The following is a 24,833-nucleotide window of genomic DNA, read 5'->3' on the forward strand; positions in this document are numbered from 1 at the left end:
GGAGACAGAAAGAGAAATAGGTTGTGGGGAACAAAAAAAGGTGGTAGGGATAATTATTCAACCTGATGCTAGAGAAATAAAGTGTGGGCATCCTGCCTATCTGTACAGGCTCAGGTTTCACCCTCAGTAGCTTCAAGAGATAAGAAACACAGAGAGATTTACTTTTTAGATTCATCATTGCATCTCAAGACACATAGTTATAAATAGTTTAGGAATAATGACCAATATCTACTTCATTCCTGGCTTTCTATAGAAGCTAGGTCTTTCGTGCACATTGTTTTTTCCAAAAGTCAAGTATCATGAAATGAAGAACAGAGGAATAAGGAAATCAGACAATTTCGTGTGATGAGGTAATTATGTGGCTTTGACAATATTTTCTCAAATTTGAGATTTAAGATGTTCATTGAATTATTGAAAGTTATCAAAATCGCTGATTCTATCTGTTTGGCAGGAATAGCAGATTAAAGACCGTATGTACCTTTAACTGCTCATTCCACTTAGAATTTTGAGAAATAACAATAATGAATTAGTATTTGAAAAAATAAGAATGTCAAGGATAAAGTGAATCAAAAATCTACTTAAAGTTTTATTACCTAAAATTATTTTGTATGGAATTATAGAGGCAAAGGAATCTTTGCTTTTTGGGAAAAAAGCAGTGTTCCTGTAAATATACTTAAATGGTATTTTTCCTAGTCTTCCAAAACCACTTCATGAGTGTAAGGGTATCTTACCTTAAGCTTCAGTGCAGGATTGCTTTGACTTCCATCTGTACAGGTATTGCTTGGGATCCCCTTAGCGAAGAAATGATTCAGCTCTTGTTTAAAGGAAAGAAAAGCTATTTAATTAAGACAAATCTGTTTCCTGGAAGTATTAGCTTTCAGGGTTTGAGTCCTTTTTGGTCAAAGTGGCAAAGCTTTTTATGGGAAATACATTGGCTGACTCCCTATACATAAGCTGGAAAAATAGCAGATTACAAAATAGTGGGAATATAACTATTTATATTCTGAGACTCTGAGAATTATGAGAATGCAGTATAGTGCATGAAGTGTGAATTGTGTAGACGAGGAAAAATCAAGACCACCACCACCACCACCACCACCAAACAAAACAAAACAAAACAAAAAAACCAGTGCAGAAACAACATATGAGAGCTAGAGCATTTTTTCTGTGCAAAATTGAAGCCATAAATATTTATTTTTTCCAGACAGACCTAAATATAAGACAGGAAGGGAGTAGGTTCAGAATTAAGGAATTGAGGATACAGTCTCCATTGACTACCTGTTCTCTTCCTCATCTTAGTAATACAAACTATAAGAAGAGGCAGTATGAATGTGTACGAGGGGTGCTTCAAAAAGTTCATGGAAAAATAGAATTAAAAGATAATATGAATCTTTCTATGAACTTCTTGAAGTACTCTCGTAATTCCATGATTTATTATTATCTACACTGACTTGACCAAAGTTAGAAGTAATTTGTTTTCTTTGGCCAATAGTTTAGAAACATGAATGTCTGGGTTCATATATTAATATTAACTAAAAAATTCATTTACATTTTATTTTCAAAGAAAGACGAAATTTTATTATACCCTAGAGCTTTTGTTCAAGTTTAGTGAATATTTACTTCTTCATAAAAATATTAAAATTTCAGCTCTCCCCATTTCTGCAATAAGAATCACTAAGCATAAATTTTATCCCTATCTTCTTTTGTGTGTGTGCCACACTTCACGCCATTTACCTTCTGTTCCTAGTTTTATCGTATAGACTTACTTTGGGCAATAATTGGCCCACACTTATTATAACCTCCCCCATTCTATCATTATAGTGTTGGTTGGAGAGGTGATTTAGTGTCTGAGGCAGACGTGTTTGTTGCTCACACTCAATTCTTGGTGACAACTTTCTTTTATTTTTGACTGGCTGCATAAGTTCTATTTATTTTATTTTTATTTATTATTAGCATATTCATTATTACAAATTATGATTTTTCTTTATGTCCTTTGCACCATCTATCATTCCCCCAACCCCCTCCCTCCCCCATCTCTACTAAGGTTTGTTCTCTCGTTCTGAAAGTTCAATGTATCGTTGTGGTTGGTCCTTCCTTCCTTCCTTTCTTTCTTAGCAGCCAGTTATGAGTGAGAACATGTGGTATTTCTCTTTCCTTGTCTGGTTTATTTCACTTAACATAATTTTATCCAGACTCATCCATGTTGCTGCAAATGGCAGAATTTCATTCTTTTTTATGGCTGAGTAGTATTCCATTGGGTATATATACCACATTTTCTTTATCCAGCCATTTCTCAATGGACACTCAGGTTGGTGTCATATTTTGTCTACTGCTAATAGAACAATGGCTCTTAAACATCTGGTACCCCTTTTAGGATTTTGATCACAAATACTTTAGTGTTCAAATCGTGCATTAGTGTCAGTTCAGGTATTCTGTGAAGCAGAGACCACGGCAGAATTATAACGTATTGCTTGGGGAAATATCTGTGAAGGAGAAAGGCTAAAGGGAGAAAAGTAATGGAGAAAGGGAGCAATGATAGAGAGGGAAGGCCTTCAAAACAAAATGCCAGTGTGGCCTTGTGAAAGAAGAGGCGGAAGGAAGGAGGACTGGGTGGAATAGGCTCAGACGTCAGTGCAGCTCTGAGAAAGTCTCCACCAGGTTGATGGGAGCTCCAGAGCAAAGATTGCCCATTAGAGGAATTCCACGCTATGCAGGAATGTCCTAGCTCTGGCACACCCACTGTTATCCATCATTGGATTGGAGCAACCTGGGGACAGAGTGGCTCATGAGAATGCTGTTGTGGAAACTGAAATGGTGACAACTGGAAGCTGTCAGCCAACCACACCACTAAAAGCACAGTCTGTCTTGAGGGAGGTATGAGTGGTACACTCCTTGGCAAAGTACAGTGTTAGATATTCCCTCCCTATTATACAGTGGACTTCACTCAATTTGAAGCCTTTACTGGATTTTTCATTGTGCTGGTATTGGGGTCTGAAAAGTAGAGTTTTAGCTAAGGCCCTTTGTTTGTGTAACCTCGCAGCTGGAATGTGCTTGTTTGCAGAGGACCCCTGAGAGTTGGTTTAGTGTTGAATCAGTTGTCTGCATCTTTGGCTTCTGTAACCCTGCTGCCTGCTTTTTAAGCCACCTGAATTCAGAGAAACTGCTTGCCCAAGATATATGTTTAGAAATTGAAACTTACAGAACCCACCTAACCACACTTCCTGCTTCTGTAGGGCTGCTTGATTAAGCTCCCAGTTTGTGTGACTCTGCCTGGATACAGGCAAGGCCAATAAAAAGCTTACATGCCTGCTCAAAAAAAAGTATAAAACCACAACTCTCCCTGCACTCAAGGTCCCAGGATTTAGAACATGAGTTCACCTGGGTCCCACTAGCGTAATAAACTTCCTGACTTTCCAACCTTCCGAGTGTCTGAAGTTTTCCTCGCCAAGTTCTTTCCATAACACTGGTACTTGTGGTTTTATTTTGACAGAGGTCTGTTTTTCTTTGCCAATACCTATTTGCTTCTAAAACCCTATTCACTTACCTTTGTATTTATGTTTACACTCAAATTCCTGCTAGTCGTCAAGTTTACAATCTTGAGGAAAACAAATGAAACAGGCAATATTGTGTGTTAAATGTTATCAGGAGTTAGGTAGACTAGGTTAGACCCTTGAGGAGTCTAAAGAAGTTTTGAATAAAAATACTGTCTATGAAGAATAACAGTTTATTTCTATCCTTTTATTCATTTATGTAGTTCTTCTGCCTTATTTAACAAGCCAGAACTTCTAATAAAAACATTAGTGTTGTGAGGAAGCGTGTTTTTTTCACTCTCAATCTTGGGAGTGGGGATGGGGTGGGGCTTCCAATATTTCACCAATAACTACAATTTGTGCTGCAGATATTTTGTAAATGTCTTTTATCAGATTGGGTAATCTCTATTCTATGCCTATGTTTCTAAGAATTTATCATGGAATAGTATTAGATTTTATCACATGTTTTTCTTCATATGTTCAGATGTTTGTATGATTTCTCCTTTTTCCTAACCTGGTGATTAATTTTGAATTGATAAATTGATCTTGCACTTCAGATATAAAATTGATCTTTCATAATATATTATTCTTACTATATACTGTTCCAGTTTATTGATTTTATTTTTGTTTTTTGTATCTATTTCATGGGAGTGAATAACCCATAATTTTCTTTCTTATATTATTATGTGGTTTCATGTCAAATTTTTGCTAGCTTTGTAAGTGAATTTGCAAACTGTGTTAGTAGCTGGTTTGCCAGAAAGGAAAATATAGAAGGAAAGATAGAGATGACCTGGTCAAACCACTTGCAAACATGCTAATTGGCCTTCGTGACGGTACTTACTATGAAAAGAGATGGAGGGTTTTTAGCATTGCAAAACATTTTATTACGATATCTATGGAATTTTTTTTTAGCAGGATACATTTGATCTATCTAGTTTGCTAATGGTAAATTAACCTGAAATTTATGGATTATTGGGTAGAGTCAGCTGGAAAGTGTCACTGTTTTCTCTAATTGTCAGAGTGGGAATGTTGAAGATATTTCATGACCAAGATAAGCTCCCTTTTTGAAAGGGATGCCTTTTAGGTTTAAGTCTTCATTTGTTATATTTGGCTCAGGCTGCATCTTAAAATAGTGTGAACAAACCTAGGGGGTAGTGCTGATGGTCTCAGAATTCTCCTTGCTTCACTTGTGTCTTACAGCTGCCTGTAACCTTTGAAACTTTATTAATAAAGTTTGATACTGAATAATATTCCAGATAATTCTTCTGTTATTCCAAGCTCCCATTTCCCCAAAATGTATTATCTTTTTCTCTTCTTAAGAGGAATTTATGTGAAAGTAAATATTTTTTCTCTCTAAAATATTTGAAAGTATTCACAAGTGGAAGCATTTAGGCCTGCAGGTTTTTATTTTCTTTTTGTGGGAAGTTATATCAATTAGGTATTGTTAACAAAAAATCCCCACATTTTATTTAAATACAATGGAATTTTATAAAAAAAATTAAGGAGATATAAAGTTGTTAATTAGGTTGTTCAGTTGTTAATCTGAAATATAAAAAGAAAGCGCAAATTATCGTGGAGATAGCACCTGTGGGAAGAAGCTACCACCCCTACAGCTGGCCAAACAAAGGGAAGATATTGGAATTATTGAAACTCACTCAGTGATTTAGAAAAGAGGTCCCGTGGAGCTGAAACTCAGACAGCTTGCAGGGAAAGTATCTGTGCTTGATTCTCTGAACTCAGAGGAGAGGCACCAGAGGCCTGGGGCCCAGAAATTTGAATGTAGGGTGCCAGCATGCTGGTGCTGTTACCTCTAAGGGGGCATGATGAGGGTAGACTTTTGGAAAAGGTACAGCCTGGATTCAGCTTCTGCTATAGGAACAAACTATTGCTGCAGGTGACTGTCATAATGCTCACAAGCACAGCAAGCCAATGGATGGCCTGCAAGAAGTAAGTCCCTTCCTCCTTCTCTAATCTTACAGTTTCTCTGTAACATGCCCTATTGTCAGAGCATAAAATGGAGCCAGATGGGAAACAGAAAAGCTGACTGTAGAAGGGTGGTTTTTGAGCTGAGGGACAATAATAATTGGAACAACAAATGTTTTAGTTGCAGGTTTAATTTGTTTACTATATATAGGACCATTAAGATGTTCTTGTTTTAGTAACTAGTTTTTCAATAATAATTTTCCAATTTCATGTTAATTTTTAAATTTATTGGTTTAAAGTTGTACATAATAAAATCTTGTAATTTTTTAAAATTAATTTTTTTATTGGAACATAATGATCACATGTATTACAAGGTATAGAGTTATATTTCAATACATGTATACAGTGTGTGATATCTAATTCATCTTTTTAAACTGTACTATTCAATAGTTTTTGGTATATTCACAAGGTTGTACAACCATCACCACGATCAAATTCTTGAATATTTTCATTACCACAGAAAAGAACCCTGTGTCCATTAGCATCACTCCCCATTTCCCTCTTTCCCTGGCCCCTGGCAACTACAAAACTGTTCTCTATTTCTATTGATTTGTCTATTTTGTACATTTCACGTAAATGGAATCACATAACATGTTGTCCTTTGTGACTGGCTTCTCTTTCCTCTTTTTAAAAATTGAAACATAATTGATTATACATATTTGTGGTATAGAGTTGAATATCAATATCTGTGTATAGTGTGTGATGATCGAATCAGGATAATTAGTGTAATCATCTTTACAAAACATAACCATTCTTTATAACCCTCAACCAATTTCTTGTTAATTCTCCTCGCCCACCTCCTTTCCCACCTGTGGTAACCACGGTTTTGTTCTCTCCTTTTGAGTTCAGCGTATTATTGTGATCTTTCTTTCTTTCTTATTTATTTTTTTAGCTCCCACTTATGTTTGCGGACATGTGGTATTTTTCTTTCTGAGCCTGGCTTATTTCACTTAAGGTAATTTTCTCTAAGTTTATCCATGTTGCTGCAAATGGCAGAATTTCTTTTTTATGGCTGAGTATTATTCCATTGTGTATATATATATATACACACAACATTTTCCTTATCCAATCATCCTTCGATGGACATTTAGGTTTGTTCCATATCTTGGCTATTGTAAATAGAGCTGCAATAAAAATGGGAGTGCAGGTATCCCTTTGAGATGATGATTTCATTCCTTTGGGTATATACCCAGTAGTGTAATTGCTGGATTGTATGGTAGTCCTATCTGTAGTTGTTTGAGAAACCTCCATGCTGTTTTCCATAATGGCTATACTAATTTTCAATACTACTAACAATGTATAAGGGTTCCCCTTTCTCTGCATCCCCAACAGCATTTGCTATTCTCTGTCTTTTTGGTAATAACCAGTCTAACTGGGTGGGATGATTGCTCAGTGTGGTTTTGATTTGCATTTCCCTGATGCTTAGGGATGTTGAGCATTTTTTTCATGTGTCTGCATGCCATTTGTATGTCTTCCTTTAAGAAAATGTCTGTTCAGCTTCTTTGCCCATTTTTAAATTGGGTTCCTTGTTTTCTACTCTTGAGTTGTTTGAATTCCTTGTATGTTCTGGATATTAATCTCTTATCAGATGTATAGTTGCAAATATTTTCTCCCATTCTGTAGGTTGTCTTTTCACTCCGTTGAATATTTCCTTTGCTGCACAGAACCTTTTCAGTTTGATATAATCCCATTTTTTTTGTTTCCTGTGCTTTTGGGCTCTTATTCTTAAAGTCTTTGCCCAATCCTACATCCTGAATTGTTTCCCTTTGTTTTCTTCTAGGAGTTTTATAGTTTCAAATCTTCTATTTAACTCTTTAATCCATTTTGTGTTGATAATGATCAATGAGATTGAAGTGGGAATCAGCAGCCTCCCAACAAAGAAAAGCCCAAGACCAGATGGCTTCACTGCTGAATTCCACCAAACATTTAAAGGGTAATTATTACCAATTCTTTTCATACTATTCCAAAAAGTGGAAACAGAAGCCATTCTCTCAAACTTATTCTATGAGGCCAGCATCACCCTGATACTAAAATCAGACAAAGATACAGAAACAAAAAAGAAATGTCAGGCCAATATACTTGATGAACATAGATGCAAAAATCCTCAACAAAATATTAGAAAACAGAATACAGCAACACATCAGAATGATCAATTTAGATTCATCCCAGAGAGACAAGGAGGTTTCAATGTACACAAGTCAATAAATGTGGTAAACCATATCAACAAAATCAAGGACAAAAACCATATGATTAACTCAATAGATGTAGAAAAAGCTTTTGACAAAATTCAACACACCTTCCTGATAGAGACTCTCAACAAATTAGGTAGAGAAGGAAAGTATCTCAATACAATAAAAACCTTATATGGCAAACCCACCACCAATATCATCCCAAATGGGGAGAAGATAAAAGCTTTTCTTTTAAGAACAGGAACAAGACAAAGATGCCCACTCTTACCACTCCTATTTAACATGGTATTGGACATATTAGCCAGAGCAATCAGGCAAGAAAAAGAAATAAAGGGTGTTCAAATTAGAAAAGACAAAGTCAAATTGTCCCTGTTTGCAGATGACATGATCCTATATACAGAAAAACCTAAAGACTCTACCAAAAAACTTTTAGATCTGATAAATGAATTTAGTCAAGTTGCAGGATACGAAATCAATATACAAAAATCAGTGCGTTTTTATACCCTAACAACAAACTAGCAGAAAAAAATATCAAGAATGTAATCCCATTTACAATAGCTACCAAAAAATAATATACCTAGGAATTAATTTAACCAAGGAGGTGAAAGACCTCCATAATAAGAACTATAAATCACTGCTGAAAGAAATTAAAGAGGACACAAAAGGTGGAAAGACATTCAATGTTCATGGACTGAAAGAATCAACATTGTGAAAATGTCCATATTACCCAAAGTGATGTACAGATTCAATGCAATCCCTATCAAAATACCATTGATATTCTTCACAGAAATAGGAAAAAGCAACCCTAACATTTATATTGAACAAAAGCCTCCGAATAGCCAAAGGTATCCTGAGCAAAAAAATCAAGCCAGAGGCAGTGTGCTACCTGACCTCAAATTGTACTACAAAGTGATAGTAACCAAAATGTCACTGGACTGGCATAAAAACAGACACATGGACCAACAGAACAGAACAGAAAACCCAGAAATCAATCCTTGTACTTACAGCCAACTGATTTTCAACAAAGGCACCAAGAACATACACACTGGGGAAAGGACAGTCTCTTCAATAAATGGTGCTGGGAAAACTGGATATCCCTGTGTAGAAGAATGAAACTAGACCCGTACCTTTCACCACATACCAACATCTTGTAATATTTTTAAAGAATGTAGCTTCTGTAGAGTTGTTTCCATTTTCATTCTTGGTTTTAGTTAGTTGTGCCTTTTCTCTGTACTGCTTCATCAATCTTGCTAATGTATTATCAATTTAGTTTATCTTTTGAAATAATCAACTTTGGTTTTGTTGATTCTTCGAATTTTAATATTTAAACATTAAATTTTTTTCCTTTTATTATTTATTTTCTTCTACTTTCTTTAGGTTAATTTTCTTGAGATAAATACTTGTGTCATTGACATACATCTTCTTTTAAAAATGTATGCCTATATAGTAATGTCCCTGCAAGCCTGACTAGCTGCACACTATACTTTCTATAGTTGTTGTATTTTATGAGCATTCAGTTCAAAATATTTTTAAAAAATAATTTCTCTTGTGATTCTTTTTGAAACATCAATTGCTTAAAAGTGAATTGCGTTGAATTGCTGATGAATGAAATAAAATTTTTGTGTTTACAAACTACATGTACAGTAGGATCTCATTTTGTAGTCTACAAGAATTAATCATACAGTCTAGCAAGGACTCAGTCAAGGTCTCCTGTTGTTATAGTCCATCTACAGTGAGGTAAGAAAGGAAGTTACATGCAGGCTTCAAATCACTTATGAAGTAATGGTGAGTACTAACATTAAAGAGTTGTATTAGTGAGCACAGCTAAGATAATTTCATCTCAAAAATATTCCAACAGTCACCATATGCCCCATGCATGTCTGTGGACAGACATAAGTGATGCTTCCATGATCATCTGGTTTAGGGAAACCATGACTACAATTATTTACATATCTTTGTAGGATCAGTTACATTGTTATCATGAGTACTTTAATTTATTGGCATAGAGATAAAGATTGATTTGTCACTGTCAATTTGTTAGGTGTTTGTTTAAGATGAGAAACAATAAATTATGACTTTTCTGTGCACGGAAATAAACTAGAATTGAAATTATTGTAAAGATGTGTAAATATAATTTATTCATCAAATAACAAATAATCAAAGAGTATAGAATATGCAATGTTATATAAGCTATTTTATTTAAAAAATCATATAATATTGATAAGACTGGACTTGCTAATTCTAAACCTATTAACAATAAAAATTGTATACATTTCCCTTCTCTATGTATTTACTATTATATGTGTATGAAATGGATTATATATGTGTATGTGTGTATATGTACATAAACATCAATGTGTATGTATATACATACACATGTACTTTTTGGGGAGGTTGTCAGGTGAGGGCTCCCTCCGAAAGCAGAAAATTTGCTAGGTATATAGCCCAGAACGACATAGTTTCTCTGAATTTTGTAGTTAATAAATGCGTAATTGTTCTGTGTTGTATTTATCCATGGTTTCTCCCTGGCTTTTCTATCATCAGTCTAAATTTTCTTTGCTTTGAAGAAATGAATCCTTCTCCTTCCTCATACTTGCAGTTGTTTTATGTTATTTCTTCATGTAAGGTAAAACTATAGTCACAAAAATCATTTATTAACTGAGAAAAATAATGTTTCAAAGGATTGCAAACACTTCTCCGTATATATTTAAGAAAAAATTTCAAGGAAACTTCACCTTTATATCAACAATTAAGACTTGAAAAGTTGAATTAAAGGGATTATGTCATGGAGGACAGGACAATTGTATTATGATTTGATCTATTTGTTATTGTGTGTATGCAGACCTAAATGGACGCAGACCATTCAAATGTTTTTAGTACCCTCTCTAGCTAAGTTATAGTTAGGATGAATATATCACGTATTTTTAGAAATTGGAATAATAATAACTAACTCAAAATGATTTTATGGGTAATACATAATCTAGATAACATGCTTTATACAGCATCAAGAACATAGGCAGTGTTTGATAAATTGTGGCAATTATTATTTTTAAAACTATTATCATTATTGTTGCCATCTGGTAATCTTTGAACATATACAAAGGAATATTTGTTCAGAGTTATTATTCTTTCCAAGTAGTAAGAATCTAAGTACTGGAGTTTTGAAAATATTTTCATAACAGAAAAACCTGAAACAATACCTCTGGGACATCATAGCTTATAGATGTGAATAACTAATACATGTAGTTCAGTTTACAGGTCAAGATGTGGCCAAACTGGGGTGTACACAGTGTGTTTTTTGGTTACATGATTTATTTAACAGTTATCCTTTGAATCCATATTCTATTTTATCAGTCTCTTTATGGCACTCTTAATCTCTCTGTTTCTCAGTGTGTAAATGGCTGGATTCAGGAGAGGTGTGATTACTGTGTAAAACACAGCAAGAAACTTGTCCACCCAAGTGATGCTGAGTGGCCATAGATAGATGAAGATGCAGGGTCCAAAGAATAGCACCACCACTGTGATGTGGGACGTACAGGTAGAGAGTGCCTTCGATGCCCCATCTTTAGAGCGAAGGCAGACAGTTAATAGCGTATAAGTATAGGAGAACAGCAAGATAATGAAGCAAGTGGTTGCCAAAACCCCACTGTCAGCATTTATGACCGCTCCCAAAGTCCGAGTATCCATGCAGGCCAGTTTGATCACCAAAGGTATATCACAGAAAAAGCTGTCTACTACCCTGGGTCCACAGAAGGGCAGCTCCAAAATCATAGCCAGCTGACTCATGGCATGCACAAAGCCAGTGATCCATGACATCAAAACTAGCCAGATGCACTTTTGTGTGTTCATGATGCTGGAGTAATGGAGTGGCTTACAGATGGCCACGTAACGGTCATAGGCCATTGTCACAAGAAGCACCATCTCACCCCCTCCAAAGAAATGCACACAGAGGATCTGGCTCATGCAGCCCCCAAAAGAAATGGTCTTATTATCCTTTAGGAAGTCTGTGGTCAGTTTAGGGGTGGTTACTGAAGAAAGGCAGAAGTCAATAAATGAGAGATTGGCTAACAGGAAGTACATGGGGGAATGGAGATGGTGGTCAGTGATGATTAGGATCACAACAAGGAGGTTGCCCACAACAGTCATCGAGTAGAGTATAGAAAACGGCAGTACGAAGAACGTCTGGAGCTCTCTTGAATTACAAAGCCCCTGAAAAATAAACTCAGACACCACAGACTGGTTTGCTTTTTCCATTTAGTACAGAATGTTCTAGTGGGACCCAAACAGAGAGATGAACTAAGAACATCCAAAATAGAAAGAACTTAATGTTCAGTACTTGTGAGAAGATCAACACATTTCATGTACAAAACAAATCTTAGCATTGTACTAAACTCAAAATTGACAATAAATGTTTTTTGAATTTAGATGTGTGCAGAGATTTATGGCTAAGAAGGGGAACTGAGTGTAGAAAGGTGGGTTAAAAACTTTACTCATCTGAAGTACGGTTCTTGTACGTATCAAAAATGAAACTTCTGATTAAAAATGTTAGTAGTAAATATTCCCCAAACACATTTTTCTCCAAGCCTTGAATCTGTTTCAGGTTGGTTCTACTTGGATCTTCTTCCAAAATGGAAAGACTTGTCTTGGGTGCATAGCTGTAAAATATATTTGTAGTCTCTTAATTTGACCAGGGTGGATCTAGGGCAATAATCTAGTGTTACATTTCTGATACAAACACATACTTCCCAGAAATAAATCCATTGCTAAGTGGATATTGAAAAGCAGACTGAACTGAACCCACGTCTATTACAAACCTTGAGAAAAAACTATCAAATGACTTGAGGAAAAATGTTTATGCTCCCAAAGAAACCACAGATGCTGACTACACATTTCTAGCATTATGTATTTCCCTGCATTTTGAATTTCTCTATGAGAGGGTGTTTCCATAAAGTCTTATATTCCTTGGCCTGAGGACTGAATGCTAAATATGTCAGAGCTACTTTTAGTTTTTACTGCTCTTCATGGGAGAAAATTCAAATCCTAAGTTCATTTTTATTTAAACTATTCATCTATATTATTTAAATTGACCATTGTTGGAATATTTATATTTTTGATAAGCTAGAAAGGCAAGTCCTTTTTTTTCATTTCCTTCCTTCCTCCTGCTCTCTCTCCCTTCCTTCTTTCTTTCCTTCCTTCTTTCCCTCCTTCTTTTTGTTCCTCTTTCCCTTCCTCTTTCTGGATCCCTTCCTTCCTCTGTTCTTCCTTTCTTCTTTTCTCCATTTCTCTCTTTGACTTTTTAAAATCTCCTTCTCTCTATTTTTTCTTTACATCTTTTAGACTAGAAACTAGAAGATTATAAAGTTGGCACATTAAGACATATTATGTACCAGATCTATGTTAAGCACTTTACAAGCATTATATTTTAACTATCACAACTTTTATTGCCATTTTGCTGATGTGGAAGCTCAGTTTTCCTATATGCAGCTAGAAAGTGACAGAGAGGGAATATAAGCTGAGGTCTGTCTGACATGAAAGCCTCCAATATAACTTCCCTACTAGAAGTGGATTCTGATAGAAATCTTGATTTTGAGGACTAAGTAAATTAATACGATTTTTAGAAAGGACATTTTCTTCTATGAAGAGATAATCCAGGCACAAATACATGTAAATTGCCAATACGAATAGGAAGAGAAGTTCATGGTTTTAATTAAAATCATTTCAACCTCACTGTTTGTCTTCAGATTGGACTGCCGTTCACCCTATTAATGTTAATGACAGAGTTTTTCTGCATTTACTACTTTAATCAAATGGCAGAAAAGCCAAAATCCAAAAAGAATTAGAAAATATTAGGGTAAGCTGAATGGCCTGTAAAAACCATTCTTCCCCAACCGGAGCATCTGGGAACTTGTAGAAGAACAGTGCTTTTTGTCAGTGTGTGAAACTCTACTGTAAGAAGCCCAGAATCCCAGGGATCAGCTGGAAGAGAAACCCATACTCTTTCTTATAAACAGATAAACTAAATAATACATTCAGAGCTCTAAGTCTAGTAGGTAGGTATGAAAAAAATTCTACAGAGAAAAAAATTTTTCTTAAATTGGTGGATGGGATGAAAGTGAAAGTTCAAAACTCAGGTAGTTTGATATACTTACTCTATAGAAATTACCTCTGAAACCAGATCCTTCTTGGCTGATAAGACTGACTCTAGATTCTAACTTAAGTCTGAAACAATGTCCAATTTGTTTTCTGCAGTGACTTGTGTTGGCGACAGTGTGTCTGCCTGAGTGTGTTATATATACACTGTAAAGCGTAGCCTCTGGGCTGGAAATGTTCCAGCTCTATGTTTTAGACAGAGCCAAGTATTTGGAAAGATTTTTGCTTTCATGCTCCTCAGGGATCCATAGCTTCCAACTTCTCCTGAATTCAAGGCATCACGTACTACTGCACACTTTACAATGCTAAGTTCAAGTTAGACCAGTTCAATACAACTAAAAAAATGTAAGATAAGAAAATTTAAACAAAAGATATAAAGTGTTAGCTAGGATGTGGAGAAACTGGAACCCTTGTACATTGTTGGTAACAATGTAAAATAGTTCAGCAGCTGTGAAAAATGTGTGAATGTTCCTCAAAAAAGTAAAAATAGATCTACCCTATTACCCAGCAATTCCACCACTGGGTACCTATCCAAAGGAAACAAAATCAGTTATGTGGAAGAGATATCTGCACTCTCATGTTCACTGAAGTATTATTTACAACAGCCGAGATATGGAAAGTACCTAAGAGTCCATAGAAAGATGAATCAATAAAGAAAATGTGCTAATACATACAATGGTATATTATTCCACCCTAAAAAAGGAAAATTATGCCATTTGCTACAACATTGATGACTTTAAGGACTTTATACTAAGTGAAATAAAACCATCTCAGTAAGACAAATCTGCATGAATTCACTAATATGAGGTATCTAAGATAGTAAAACTCATAAAAGTACAGAATACAAGAGTGGTTTTAAGGGGTTGGGGGAGAGGAGGAACAGGGAGGTATACGATGGCTGTAAAGATTCAATTATGCTAGATGAATAAGTTCTAGAAATCTGCTGCACAACATAGTGCCTGTAGTTAAATACTGTATTGTGTTCTTCAAAGTTGGTTGAGGGTAGTTTTCATATTAATTGTTCCTACAAACAAAAAACAAAAAGCATAAGAACAAAATTAACTCCCCCCCCCAGGCCCCCCAAAACCACACACACAAACAAAGGCAAAGAGACACGAGGAAACTTTGGGAGATGTTGGATATGTCTATTACTTTGATTGTGGTTATGATATTATAGATGTTTGCATATTCCCAAACTCATCAAATTGCGCACATTAAATATATACAATTATTGTATATCAATTATAACTGAATAAAGCTGCTAAAAATAAAATGTTTCTATTATTCTCTTTTATCGGAGGATATATAACACTCTATTTGGTCTCTGTCTACCATGTCATAAAATTGAACTAAGACGTCAGTTCCAGTCCCAGCAGAAGTTAGATGAGTTGAGTAGATGATCAGTGACAACTGGCTCACCACCGGCACATTGCCACTGTGCTTGTGACTTAAGGGCTTACTTGACTTCTCTTTCCTGTGACTCATAATTTTCAGTGCTGCATTGAGCAGTTCTGAAAATGAACATTTTGAGTGCAAAGCCGTATTATGGACATTTCTCTGAGTGACGAAAAGATACTTTCTAATTCACTACTTTATTAAAGAAATGATATATTAATACAGCCCAATTTAATATGATTTAAACAATTCATTAGATATATTTGGAGCAAATACCGAAGGCTCCCTTAATGTGTCTTCTCCCACTCTTATCCACTCTTGTATGTAACAATGGCCAAGCGTGCAGTGCATCCTTCTATACTATTTCTATCAATAGTGAGACATGTACTTATCAACTTATATCATTGGGGATTTTTTCCTTTCTTTGTCTTTTTTCTGTTTGCTATTTTGATTTTAATTAATTAGATGTGAAAGGCTATGATTGAGTTCCCATTTGTTTCTTTTCTCCTGTTTCTGCTTACCCTGCCCCTCTCCTCCTCTTTACTTGTCTCCCCCTTTACCTCTCAGACTTCTGTTTATCTCTTTCATTTCCAGGTCTCAAAGCATTTCGGTGAATTTATTTGCTCTGCCAGCCATTATTGTGATCTGAGGTCTAGAGTCCATAATCATCTCAGTCAGAGAACATGAAGATTCAATGCTTATTCACTTGCGGGAGTACTCCAGAACACTTTTCTGGTACTTCCTCATGTAATCCTGACACACTTAGACTCATTTACAGGTGAGAAAACAGGATAAAAGAGGCAGTGGTTTGCCCATGTCACACAACTATTAAGTGCAGGACCTATGAGAGGTAGCATGTGGGGAAGAATATTGGTTTAGAGGAGAATTGGAGGGAGTATATTATTTCTATGAATCTTGAAAAAAAAAACCTTTAGTAATGCAATTAAATAAGTTATTTTATTTTATAAACGTTTGGTAATTTATAATTTAATATTTGTTCATTTTTATTAAGATATAATATAGATGTAATAAAATAAAAGCTTTTAAGTATAGACTTCTGCAGTTACACACTATCAAGGTATGCAACAGTCCTATTACAACCCAAAGTCTCTTGTGGGAAGTTGTCGTCAAGCCACACCATACTCCTGACTCAGGCAACCTCTAATTTGTTTCTGTTCCTACGGTTTTGCCTTTCCTTTTTTTAAAAAAAACATTATTGTACATACTTAAGGTGTACAACATAATGTTTTGATATTCATATACACATACCCATCACCTTACATAAGAGGGGACTTCAAAAGCTTCATGGAAAATAAAATTAAAAGAATACTTTATTTCTCAACATAAACTCCATCAAGTTCAAGACACTTTTGTAAGCAATAGTACCAGCCATTTAGTCCGTTCCTAAAGACCTGAGGGTCCTGGGAATTGAACCATGTCAATGTAGTCTTTTTACCTTATTCACTGAAGAAAAATGGATGCCCTTTAAATTTTCTTTAATTTTTAATTTTTCTTACTGAAACATAATTGATTGTACATGTTTTTGGGGTACACAGTTGATAATCAATACCCGTGTGCAATACGTGATGTTCAACTCAGGATAATTAGCATGTTCATCATAACAAAACGCAATCATTTTTTTGTTCATTAACCAATTTCTCACCAATCCCCATCTCCCTCCCACTTTCCAAGGTCTAGTAACCATAATTCTGTTCTCTCCTTTTGAAAGTTCAAAGTATTATTGTGATTGTTGTATCTTTCTTTCTTTTCTATTTGTTTATTTTTAAGCTCCCATTTATGAATGAGGACATGAAGTATTTCTCCTTTCGTGCCTGGCTTATTTTACTTTACATAGTTTTCTCATCCATGTTGCTGCAAATGGCAGAATTTCATTCTTTGTTTTGGCTGAGTAGTATTCCATTGTGTATATATACCACATTTTCCCTATCTAGTCATCTGTTGATGGACATTTAGCTTGGTTCCATCTCTTGGCTATTGTAACTATTTGCAGATGACATGATTGTATGTATAGAAAAACCTGAAGACTCTACCAAAGTCTTAGAGCTAATAAACAAATTCAGTAAAGTTGCAGGATACAAAATTGACCCACAAAAATCTGTAGCATTTTTATGCTCCATTTAAAAAATTTTTAAGATTAGGAAATAAAAAGAAGTTAAAAGGAGCCAATCAGGACTGTAAAAAGGATGTCTAATGATTTCCCATCAAAACTCTTGCAAAATTGCCCTTGTTTGATGAGTGGAATGAGCAGGAACAATATTGTGGTGGAGAAAGACTCTGTGGTGAAGTTTTCCCAGGTGTTTTTCTACTAATGTTTTGGTTAACTTTCTCAAAACACTCATAATAAACAGATGCTATTGTTCTTTGGTCCTCCATAAAGTCAATGAGCAAAATACCATGAGCACTCCCGAAACTGTTGCCATGACCTTTGCTCTTGAGCAGTCTGCTTTTGCTTTAAACTGGACTACTGCCATCTCCTGACAGCCATTGCTTCGATTGTGCTTCGTCTTGAGGATCATACTGGTAAAGCCATGTGGCATTTTCTGTGACAATTCTTCCAAGAAGAAATGCCTCAGGATCTTGTTTTCACTTATTTAACATTTCTATTGAAAGTCTGCTCTTGTCTGCAACTTATCTGGGCACAGCAGTTTTGGCACCCATCAGTGGAAAGTTTGCTCAATGGTAATTCTTCAGTCAGAATTATGAAAGCTCAACACACTGAGATGTCTATGGCATTGCTATTGTTTCTGCTGTTAATTGTTGGTCCTCTTCAAATAGGACACCAATAAGAATAATTTTCTCTTTGCAAATTGATGCAGATGTTTTGCTGCTGTGGGTTTCATCTTCAACATCATTTCATCCCTTCTTAAAATGAGTTGTGCATTGGTAAGGTTCTGATTTATTTGGTGCATTTTACCCATAAATTTTTCATAAAGAATCAGTGATTTTCCCATTCTTCCACCCAAGATTCACCATAAATTTGATGTGTGTCTTGCTTCACTTTTAGCAGAATTCATGTTGCTCTGATAGAGGCTCTTTTCAAACTAATGTTTTATCCTTCTTGGTGCCTCAAACTAGATCCTGTTCAGACAAGTTATAACTAGTTAGTATGAGTTATTTTGATGCAAAAATTTTTTACAATTCATGCACACTTTTTTCATAATGTGCATATTCCACGAACTTTTTGAAAACCGTTTGTATATACCTTTTTGTGTACATATGTGGTAAGAGTGCCTAAAATCTTCTCTTAGCTAATTTTCAGTGTATAATACCATATTATTGACTATTGTCTCATGTGGTACATTACGTCCTTACATTTATTCATCCTACCTAATTGCAAATCTGTAAGCTTTGACCTACTTTTTGCTATTTCCTTCCCCTCTCTGCCCCTGGTAAACACAGTTCTTCTCTGTTTCTATTTATTCAGCTTAAAAAAAAAAAAACTCCACATATAAGTGAGATCATACAGTAATTTTTTTTTTTTCTGTGTCTGGCTTATTTTATTCAGCATAATGTCCATCCTCCAGGTTTGTCCTTGTCATCACAAATGGCAGTATGTCCTTTTTATTTTTAAGGCTGATAGTATTCTGTTTTATATATATATAAATACACACACACACACACACACACACGCATACACACCCACCTTACAATTTCTTTATCTGTCAACCCATTGATAAACACTCAGGTTATTTTTATGTCATGGCTATTGTGAATAATGTTGCAATTAACATGGGAGCACAACGAAGTGCTGATTTTATTTCTTTGGGTTTATATCCAATAGAGGGATTGCTGAGTCATATGATAGTTATTTTTAACTTCTTGAGATTCCCCCATACTATTTTCCACAACGGCTGTACTAACTAACATTCCCACCAACAGTATAAAAGAGTATAAAAGAGTTCCCTTTTCTCCACATCCTTGACAGGACTTATCTCTTTTCTTTTCTGTTTTTTGGCTGTGGGCACAATTTATTTCAGTTCATATGGACACTGACCCACATGCTCAAGGAGCTTAACAATAATACATTGAACACATGGTGTCTGTTCTCCCACGTCCCCCCAAGATAGGGAAAGACACTTGGCTGAGAGGGGTTGGGGTCTGAGGGTCTGAAAGCCTCTGATCTGGGACAAGGCCGCAGTGTTGGCCCAGGTTGCAGAGAAATGCAGTGTCCTTTCTCCCCAGAGGAAAAGTGCAGAGACAGGGCTGAAGCCCCAAGGCAGGGAGGCCCCACTCTCACCGCAGATTGGCAATGGGCAGGCCAAGCAGGTGTCCTTCACAGTGGGCATCCCCTGAAGGCCTGGACCTGGTCTGGCAGTGGGCTGCAGCTCTTGGGAGGCTTGGGAGCAGGTGACACCAGGGGGACTGGCCGGGGAATGGTAGGTGGTACCCCCTTGGGTCCTGGGTGCCTGTGTTCAGTTCTGGGCCTCCTCTGAGCACCACTTGAGAGCACGGTCCTTGTGGGTATTGGGGAAGATCTGGTTGTGCAAGCCCTCCCACCAGCAGGTTGGATGTGGCCTCTGTGGCTAGAATGAGTGGATTCTCCACTGCTGGGGACAGCTGGCAGATCACACCCACATGGTGCCTGTCAGGCCTTTCTGCTCATGGCCCCCAGATACCACATCACAGGTGGCCTGAGCTGTCAAGGATGCCCTTTCCAACCATATAGTAGGCCTTGGCCACTGCCTCCTGGAGGTTGGCGGGCTGCTGGCCCTCCTGCAGCTTCCGTGCAGAGCTCTTGTCCTGCAGGGAGTGGGAGACAGGCGCCACTGGCGAAAGGATGCCATATACCATCTTGGCTCTGGTCTGGAGAGCCTGCACTAGTTGCTAAGTTCCAGGCTTGCAGAGGCGGTAGACAAGCCAAAGAAGGCAGTGCCTCACTGCAGTCTCCGCATAAGGCGCCCATCCTTCCTGCACTGCTCCTTTGGCAGCCATAGCAGGTTCTGGAACCCTTGGAAGAGCTGGACAACTGAGTGCACGGGGCTCACTCCTCTCAGCAGGCCAGGAACCTGGTTTTTCTGGATGTCCTATAGCCACTCATTAAGAGCATAGCCCAGAACCTTGTCCACACCCAGGAGCCTGTGCCAGCAACAGAGCTGCTTTAGCTTCAGCTTGGAGTAGTTGAGCTGGGCCAGGCTGATAAGGATGTCAGTGAAAGTGCCCACCTGGTCCATGGTGACATACTTGCCATGATAATCCAGCCAGACGGGTACCTTGGACTTGAAGCAGAACTCCCTGAAGTAGATGGGCTGCTGCTCAGCAGAGGAGAGGCTGTGTCCACCGCCTGCAGTCTCCTCCCATCTGGTTGTTTCTGTGGCCTCAGGCAGCCTGTTCCTAGGGGCTGCTGTGCTGGACTTTGGTTTGGGGCAAGCCTCAGCAGAGGTCTTCCCTGGGACCACAGGGTTGATGCTGGTCGCCAGGCTGGTGAAAAAGTCGTTGAAGAAGAAGAGGGCATCCTGGTCCACGGTAAGCTGCAGGGGCAACAGTGAGATACAGAGATAGCACTCAGGTCTGCCCAGGTTGGTGGTGGGGGCCACGTGCAGTGCTTTTATGGTGAGCATGTTGGAGTGGGCAAGCTGTGGCAACTGCTTGCTCGTGTGCAGATGCAGGGACTTGTTGATCTGGGAGGAGGCAGTCCTGTCGCAGATCTCGAGCTCCTAAGCAATGAACACCTGGTGGGACAGTGGCTGTTCCTCCAGCTCTTGGCTGGAAGCTGCAAGGGCCTGTGGCTGGTTCTGTTGGGTCCACCTCATGCTGGAAGCTTACCTTGCTGAGCTGGATCTCCATGAGGACATGGTGCTGCCACCCACTGCCCCTCTCTGAATGCCAAGATTTCTGGAGTTGGTTGGGGCCAGAGCAGCAGGAAGGGGAGCCCTTGGTGCCCATCAAACAAACTCTTACCCTGTGGATGGGTTGGAGGCCAAAGTTTCAAATGCCATAGAGGTGCCACACAAGGGAGACTTCATGTAGCACCACACAACTTCTGGGCACTGGAAAGCGGGCGGGTGCCCACAACAGGTCTGTGCCACCCAGCAGTAGTGAGAAGTTCCCATCCCACATGAAGACGGGGCCTGGATGCAGCTGTGTCACATGGGCTCTCTGTCTCGGGGCAAGATTCCCAAGCCAGGAGTGTCAAGGATGCAGAACTTGACACTGTCCAGAGTGTTTCCATGGCCCTTATCTTCCTTTCCATCATCCTTCATCTCTGAGTGGGACACTAAGCTGCCAGAGGGGCCCCCAGCAGAGGGTGAAGGGGTCTGGGCCCCACTTTGTTCACCTGGGAATAGGGCAAGGCCTGAGGGAGGGGGACACCTGAAGGCTCGGCCAGCTCCCATAGGCTATGCTCCATGTCCAGCAGGGTGTCAGCCAGGTCCCACTGGTTGATGAGGGCTATCTCCACAAGGACAGGGAGGCAGGGCTCTCCAAGAGATGTATCTTCTGGCCAGTGATCTTTGTGAGGCTGGGGTCTAGGGTGGGGGGTGCAAATCACCTGTGCTCTTTATGTACTGGAGCAGGTTGACCACTAGGGCACAAGAATCAGCACTGGAGTGCACATGCACCACGTTGTTGGAGCGGTGCAGCTCGAACAGTGACTGGTTCAGTTTACTCTCAGTGATCCCTTTCCAGATTTTGCTCACAAGCTCCAGGAGGTTAATGTCTAAGACACAAACATAATCTCACTGCAGATCCAGGGTCTCTGCCTCACAATTGTCAGACAGGTACAAGGCAGAGTCATTGAGATGAACCTCAGCAGGAAGGTGGAAGTGTCCATGATGATGTTGCTGGAGAGGGTGAAGGTCTTGGCAGTGATGAAGATGCACATAGGGAGATAGAGTAGCCTGTAGTCCATGGTGCATGCAGGACAGTTGGGGGCAGGTAACCCAGCACAGGGTCATCTGGCATGTCTAAGAAGTCCAACAGCTGGGAGTGCCAGCTCTGTTCACTCAGGACCATGTAGTGGCTTTGTGCAGCTGCACTGTCACCAGGAACTCCTTGACATTCTTGTCGGGGTCTAGGTGAATGCACATAGCAGTGGACAACATTTGGGGGCCCTGACCCTGGCCTCTGTGGCCCGAAGCTCTCCACTCAGTCACCCCTTCCTCCGATGGGTAGATGGTTGGGGCCAGCTGGGCCAGGGGAGCAAAGCTTGGCAACTCCAGGTGACTGAGCAGCACATAGTCATCCACAGCTGCTCAGTGGTAGAGTGTTGCCTTTTCTGCTTCCACGCAGAAGTAGCCAAGTCCTGGCTGGCTGCGGTACCGGGAGACACTGAAGATGGTGCCGTGCTCCATGTCCAGCATGAGCTCCAAGTGTGCAGCCTCCAGCCACCTCCCACCCTCTTCCTTGGTCTCACAGAGGGCTGTGATATGACCCTTCAACACTGTCACCAGCGTAGAGAAGGTACTCTGGGAGTGAGGGCATGGGGGCACAGGACAGGGAGTAGGGGGTGCCCAATACCCCCACTGAGAAGAAGTGTGTGTCTTTGTCATCTGAATCTGAGTCCAGCTTGAAGGCCAATTTGCACATCTTGAGGTTGTCATGCCAGAAGCTCGAGGGGCCCAGGAAGCCAGGGGGATGAGTGGTGGGGTCAGGGATGTGAAGCGGATCTGCAGGCTTCCCCACAAGCAGGTCATTGTTGGCCAAAGGTGGTGGAAGTCAAGGAAACTGAACAGCCCATCCTTGGCAGCATCAAACTTGGCAAAAAAGTGGGTGGCGAGGTCAGGTGATCTAGAAGATGGGGCAGATTCTGAAGCAAAGTCAGGGTCACACCCCCCAACAACATCTTCAGCAGTGATTCAGGGTGCATGGTGTCCCGGAGGGGTGTGAGAATCATCTTGCCAGCTGGATGGGCCTGGGGAGAGAGCCAATGGGAGACCACATCAGTATGCACAGAGGAGCCCAGGTCTGCGTAGGAGAAGGAGAACTCAGAGGGCTGAGGCTACGCTGCTTGTGAGGCCAGCCATGGAGAAGTAGAGGTCAGTGGTCAGTGCTGTCTATGTTGAGAAGGAGGGTAGTAAGGGGTCTAGGCTGAGGGGCTTGGACACAGCCCCTGCCTGCAGCAGTTGGTTCAGGTCTTGCTTGACCAGCCACAGGTCTTTAGCACCTAGCGTGTGGCTCTTGTTCAGCTTGTCAGTAAGCCATCAGGGTTGTAAGGCTCATTGCACTGAGCATTTCCTGAAGCTGCTAGAGCTGCTATGGGGTCAGGAGAGCAGGTGCAGGGAGCCCAGCTGTCCCACCACCTTCAACTTAGGGCCTGGACAGGAAGGCCTCATTTTGCTACAGCTTCACCATTAGCTCCATGTATCCTGAGCAGCTGCCAATCTGCAAGAGGAGTTCTGGAGGTTCTTCCTGTGGAAGGAGCTCCTTGAAGTGCAGGAGGATTCCTGCCAGCTGCAGCAGCTTGTGCAGGAAGGCAGGTGGCATGTCCTCCACTGGTGCCCGGCTTGGGTCTCTCACTGATTCATCACAGTACTCCAGTCTCTGCACATGGACTTCCACTGCCACGCCATGATCCCCATTGCCAGGTGAGTGCTCCACCTTCACAACAGTGTCCAGGGATGTCACCTTGATCCTCCACAACACAGTCTCAATGGTCTGCGTGAACAGCTCCAGCCCCTCCAACAGCTGTGGTGATTCAGAGGGCTCTGGCAGCCCATCCCGCAGACACTCCTGGGCCAAATGCAGGCTCATGGTCATGCATGAGGCTCAGCTCTGTGAGTCAGCAGCCCCTGGCCCTGGGCCCTGGCTGGGCTGTGGGGTAAGCTGGAGGGCCTGACATGGGCACAGTGCAGTGGTTGGTGAACAGTGCAGCCCAGGGCTTGGCCACTTTGATGGAGCCCACAAAGCATTCCACCAGCACCATCGATTCCAGCATCTTGTTCACTGACCGGATCTCCAGATGGATATCCTGCAAGGCAATGCTGCCCTTGTACAGATCATGGCTGAGCTGGTCTAGGCTGAGGTTCTCCTGGAAAATGTCACCCAAGTAGTGGTGCAGCAAGTAGCAGCAGACCTGCTCTTTCACACAGGTCAACCATGGCCACAGGCATCATGACATCTTGGAGACTGCTGGGCCCAGGCCATCTCTGCTCACTGCCAGCTGGTGATCCCTGTCAGGCTGCACTGTTCACTAGAACCCCCAGCTCACCCCACCACTTCTCTCAGTGCCCTCTTTTCTTTTTGATCATAGACATACTAACAGATGTGAGGTGATATCTCATGTGGTTTTAATTTGCATTTACAGAATCATGTAATATGTTACCTTTTGTGTCTGGTTTTCTTCACTCTGACTTCAGATTCATTCATGTTATTGCATGTATTAGTAGCTTCTTTTTATTTCTAAGTTGTATTTCATTGTATGATGTACTACTGTGTCCCTTTAGGACATTAGGTTTGTGTCCAAGTTTTAGTGATTAAGAATAAAACTGGAGTTTTCCAAGAGGGCTGACTAGAGAGGTCTGGCACTAGTCCCCTCCCCATAAAAGATACCAAAACAACAGAGAAACAAATATATTTTGACTGGAACCTGAGGAGGCACAGTGTAGAGCACCAGTAGAATGAGGAGATT

At 39.7% G+C, this 24,833-nt stretch overlaps 1 protein-coding gene and 1 pseudogene across 1 annotated transcript; both read right to left on the reverse strand.

Annotated features, from left to right (window-relative positions):
* Positions 1 to 6,459: 6,459 nt before the first annotated feature.
* Positions 6,460 to 11,956, reverse strand: LOC134373539 (olfactory receptor 4K3-like). The gene is made up of 2 exons (XM_063091443.1): positions 11,066 to 11,956; positions 6,460 to 6,492 (listed from the first exon to the last, which is right to left on the reverse strand). Exons 1-2 carry the CDS (start codon positions 11,954 to 11,956, stop codon positions 6,460 to 6,462), a joined length of 924 nt encoding a protein of 307 aa, XP_062947513.1.
* A 7,724-nt stretch (positions 11,957 to 19,680) lies between these two features.
* LOC134374110 (autophagy-related protein 2 homolog A-like) lies at positions 19,681 to 24,323 on the reverse strand (annotated as a pseudogene).
* Between the last annotated feature and the right edge of the window lie 510 nt (positions 24,324 to 24,833).

Source organism: Cynocephalus volans, chromosome 3 (genome assembly GCF_027409185.1).
Source record: "Cynocephalus volans isolate mCynVol1 chromosome 3, mCynVol1.pri, whole genome shotgun sequence".
Taxonomy (NCBI): Eukaryota; Metazoa; Chordata; class Mammalia; order Dermoptera; family Cynocephalidae; genus Cynocephalus; species Cynocephalus volans.

Excerpts from the sequence above, each read along its gene's own strand:
- LOC134373539 (XM_063091443.1), bottom strand. The coding sequence starts at position 11,956 with ATGGAAAAAGCAAACCAGTCTGTGGTGTCTGAGTTTATTTTTCAGGGG. Across the intron at positions 6,493-11,065 it reads ACAGAGAGATTAAGAGTGCC|ATGGATAAACTTAGAGAAAA; the intron begins ATAAAGAGACTG and ends ATTTGCAGCAAC.